Source organism: Cryptomeria japonica, chromosome 10 (genome assembly GCF_030272615.1).
Source record: "Cryptomeria japonica chromosome 10, Sugi_1.0, whole genome shotgun sequence".
Classification (NCBI taxonomy): Eukaryota; Viridiplantae; Streptophyta; class Pinopsida; order Cupressales; family Cupressaceae; genus Cryptomeria; species Cryptomeria japonica.
In genome coordinates this window covers 361,245,080-361,249,666 of record NC_081414.1, presented here as the reverse complement: position 1 = coordinate 361,249,666, position 4,587 = coordinate 361,245,080, and the positions used below count along the sequence as shown (strand labels likewise).

The 4,587-nt window shown below is 36.3% G+C and overlaps 1 protein-coding gene across 1 annotated transcript; it reads left to right on the top strand.

Annotated features, from left to right (window-relative positions):
• The first annotated feature begins 2,772 nt into the window (after nt 1-2,772).
• LOC131042810 (probable methyltransferase At1g29790) lies at nt 2,773-4,246 on the top strand. Its single transcript, XM_057976131.2, has one exon. It carries the CDS (start codon nt 2,989-2,991, stop codon nt 4,054-4,056), a length of 1,068 nt encoding a protein of 355 aa, XP_057832114.2. The 5' UTR covers nt 2,773-2,988; the 3' UTR covers nt 4,057-4,246.
• The last annotated feature ends 341 nt before the right edge of the window (nt 4,247-4,587 follow it).

Here is a 4,587-nt window from a genome sequence, read left to right as displayed (position 1 = left end):
ATTAGAACCATCCATAATAGTTGCACCAACGCCACTTATTAACATCTTCATCGATCAACACGTTAACACTCAAGAACACTTAACAACAACAATTTGGACTAGAAAGATAACTTGCGGAGCACCAAATCATGAACCATCTGAAATGAAGATACACATGAACATCTCAGACACTATCCCAAATCCACAACTCAAGATCAGATCACATCGGAGCAAAATGGATCAAATACCAGACTTTGCCTACCACTAAACAGAAAACCTCAATCCAAATCAAATGATATGATCAAGTAAACTTTTGGATCACTGAAACCACTAAAGAATTAAGTATCTCTAGTTGATTCAACATCCCAAATAGATAAACCAACCATATCAACTCTTTGCAATATCGGAGCACCAAAACACAAGAATATGTTAACATCAATGACAACAACATATCCTAGCAGCAACAATATCCAACAGAGATCATATAGTCTTAACCATATTAGGCCGCAAGAGGGGTTTATCTCTCTGGGATTGGAATTCAATACCCATTTCTGGGTATAAACATATGTTGTTGATTTTCCATGGACTTTCCTTTAAGATTTCATCTCTGTCTTCTTTGCTAAAAATGTTGACCAGAAAAAAGTGTTTAGCCATGAAGTAGATTCCATATGCTTTCTTCCAATGTTGTCTAACACATCTCCTTATTTCCTCTCTACTGCAATAACCACCCAATACTCTATCAATGAGGGTAGTATGATGATAAGCATGGGCATCTCTATCAGAAATTGTAGAGACATTTATTTCCAATTCATCACATTTCTCATTTTCACACTTTTATCTATCTATCTATCTATCTATCTATCTATATGTACATACATATATACATGTACACACACACACACACACACACACACACACTTCATCAAAAGAATTAAAAATGATAATTTTATTTGAATTAAATTATGTTAACCATACACATGCATGTTTGGGTTCAAAACATAGGACTTGAAGAAAACCATTTTTCTATAAATCTTATATGAAATCAACTTTATCTTCTATATATTAAATAAAATTACATCTTTGAATATAGACATGGAATTTTGTGTTTCATATTTTGAACCATGTTAATATTTTGTGTAAGTGCTTCGACACACAATTTTGATTTTCAAGAAAAAGACTTCCTCTTTTTACCAAAAGGTGGACCCAACTTTTTGGGCTTACCCATGATAAAGGTTTTATGTAGAAACATACATAATTGATCAACATTAAGGAAAATGCTTGAGTGAAGGAGGCATGCTATGCTCTTTTAATCCTATATTGTGCATAGGGATATGAGTAATCAACTTACGACTACCATAGCTCTTAAGTAAGTTATATGATCATTAACAATTGTATACATGTAGTTATGTTTGTTTAGGTGGCATCTAAGGAATAAGTAGGGTATATATAGAAGCTAGTGGTTAGTTTATGATTATTGTATTACAAATTGTGTTCTTAAAAGTTTTTGAACATTTCTTCACCCAAAGTGCCTTATTATTCTCAAGTATTATCAAATGATAGTAGTATATTTCTCACTATATTATTCTATTGTGCAATTTATTCAATTCCTTATGCAAATTATTTCATTCACAACAAGGTAAAACTACCTTGTTATAGTCTTTCAAATGCTTTACAAGTCACATTTAGGTTAGGGATTTGTTTTAGTCAAAAATTCAAAGGTCAAAAATGAATTAAGAAAGCAAAAACATTTTTTTGAAAATGCACAAGCTTTGTTTGGGTTCAGTCAAATCCTACCAAATTTGATTTAGGTTCATCCAAGATGAACCATGATCTCTAAACTGCCTCTTATGCCACTCCCAATAAAATTGGACCAAATCTCAAACCAAGTTTAAAAGAACCTACAATCTGTAAACTACCTCCTATGCCACTCCCAATAAAATTGGATCAAATCTTAAACCAAGCTTAAAAGAACCCACAATCTCTAAACTACCTCCTATGTCACTCCCAATAAAATTGAACCCAATCTCAAACCAAGTTTGAAATAACCTTGACTAGGAAAATCAGGTAGTGCAAACCAACAACATAATTTATAAATTATTAAAATTTATATTTTTTATTTACATTCAATATTACAAATTGTATATATAATGATGTCTTCCAAACATATTGTATTCTAAATTTAACACCTTAAAAAATAGAGCAACACATTAACTAGATCTTTTATAAAATTTAATAATATTTTTTAATTTGATTGTTAATTTTGATAGATAAAACATATTTAAGTACACAACATGATGTAATTGTGCCCCTTCCATTAATCTAATTTTTAATTTTTAATTTTCATATACCTAAATCAAAATGACACAAATTGTCGTGTTCAAAATGATACAAATTCTCGTGTTTCTCAATCAACGTAAAAAAATAATTCATAAAATCAAAAGATAAAAAGTAATTTCCCAAATCAAAAGATAAAAAATAATATCTCAAATCAAAAGGCTTGATTTAATGATAAAATCCATATTGCAGACATCAACAAAAGTTTTTTAATTTATTTGATAGATTTTATAGTAAACGTGAGAAGCTCCAAAGTTGGCTTCAGATCAATAAAAGAAAGAGACGCTACAAAATACAAGGCTAGGCTCGGTCGTCCATGCATTTCCCAACTCATGCAACTTTATCACATAATTCTAAGCTCTGCACCAGGAACGGAGGAATTCACAGCCATGCAATCGATAAATGACATGGCTTTGATCTCAAATCGATCATAATCGCGTGAGTCCGGAAGAATCCATCAGTGCAAGCGACATCTTGTTTGTAACGTGCATATGGAAGTTAATGCGGGCATAGAAAGCCATGAGAAGCGCGTGGGGCGGACCGAGAAGCTTTTGTCACATATCTCAATACCCATCTCTAGTTAAAAACCATCAACAGAAAGTTTCCATAAAACAGGAACGCGGGCTCTGAAGGGCTCTGGAGTGTACCCAATTTTCCTTCTCGCCCTTCTTTTCAATGTCTTCCGACGGAAATTCAAAATGGAAGGCCGGAGACTCATCGAAGTTGCACATCATTTTGCTCATTTTGTGCACAAATTTGACCTCTATTTTCCTCTTCTCCGGCCCATTTCACTGGATTCCCCTGCAGTATCTCCACCCCGACAATGACTCCACCCACAGCCAAAATCTCTCCTCAAATCGTGCAATGCAGGGGAACGAGGAGCTAATAGCGAGTCTTAACCAGACAAGGCGGGAGCTACAATCATCAAAAGAGCTCTCGGAAGAACTAAAAGCCCAGATCGCTCAGCTCACACAGTTTCTGAGATCCTCTGTTCAACACCCAAACAGCAATGACCCAGACGACCCATGGCTGAAGTGGGGAGGAGGATCGCTGCCGGCGGAGCTGAGGGAATTCATTTCCCCAAAGAAGCTTCCTCTGGGGAACAGTCCCAACATCGGATCAGACACCATTTATCCCTCTGTGGGACAGGCATGTGCATTGTTCAAGGATGATCTCAACCAGTACATGGACTATAAGCCCGGGGAGCTCTGCCCTAAAGACGAAGTTCTGGCCCAGAAGCTCCTGCTCTGGGGCTGCGAACCGCTCCCCCGCCGCCGCTGTATTCCCCACAATTCCCCCAATTACCAGGAACCGTTCCCATTTACTGACTGTATGTGGACCACTCCGCCCAATTCCTCTGTCGTCTGGACTGCTTACACCTGTAAAGATTGCGCCTGCCTCATCGACAGAAAAAACCACCCGGGTTTCGACGACTGCAAGGACTGTTTCGACCTTCAATTCAGGGAGAAGACCCGCTGGCTCCGCCCTGGTGGATCCATCGATTACTCCATCGATGAAGTTCTGGCCCTGAAAAAGGGCACAATCCGCATCGGGCTCGACATTGGCGGCGGAACGGCGACCTTTGCAGTCCGGATGCGGGAGCGGAACGTGACGATTGTGACCACATCCATGAATTTTAATGGGCCTTTCAACAATTTCATTGCTTCTAGAGGAGTCGTGCCGCTTTACATCACCATTACTCAGCGCCTGCCCTTTTTCGACAACACTCTTGAAGCCTGCTGAGACTGCAAATGGCAGTAGTGTGACCATCTTGTCTAATAGGGAGTCTGTCAAGCAGAATCAGCCACCTAAAACATCTGATTTTAGGCTCAATAGGGCCGAGAATATCAAAATACTTTTTCCAAGACACAGCATCAAGAGAAGAGTACCAAACAGTATTGATATGATTAATGATAATTAAAAGTATATCATACTTTTTAGAAGTATAATAATAACATTTGTAAAATATTATGCAAATTCAAAATTTGAAATCATTTATCAAAATGATATTTTAAAAAAAGAAAAAAAAATCACTTGACTAATCATTCACGAAGTAGTAATACTGTTAAACAACATCTATATTATATTATAATAATTAAATTTAGTCATAGATATAATGTGTAAATAGGTTTTCAAAATTTGTATAAAGTTTTACTTTGTTAACCATTTATGCACTATAATATCTCTTCATTTTCAATATCATGAAGAAGAACCTGAAATTTGATTGTTACGTTGGACTTCACATAATATAATGTAGGTATCCCATAGTGAGCA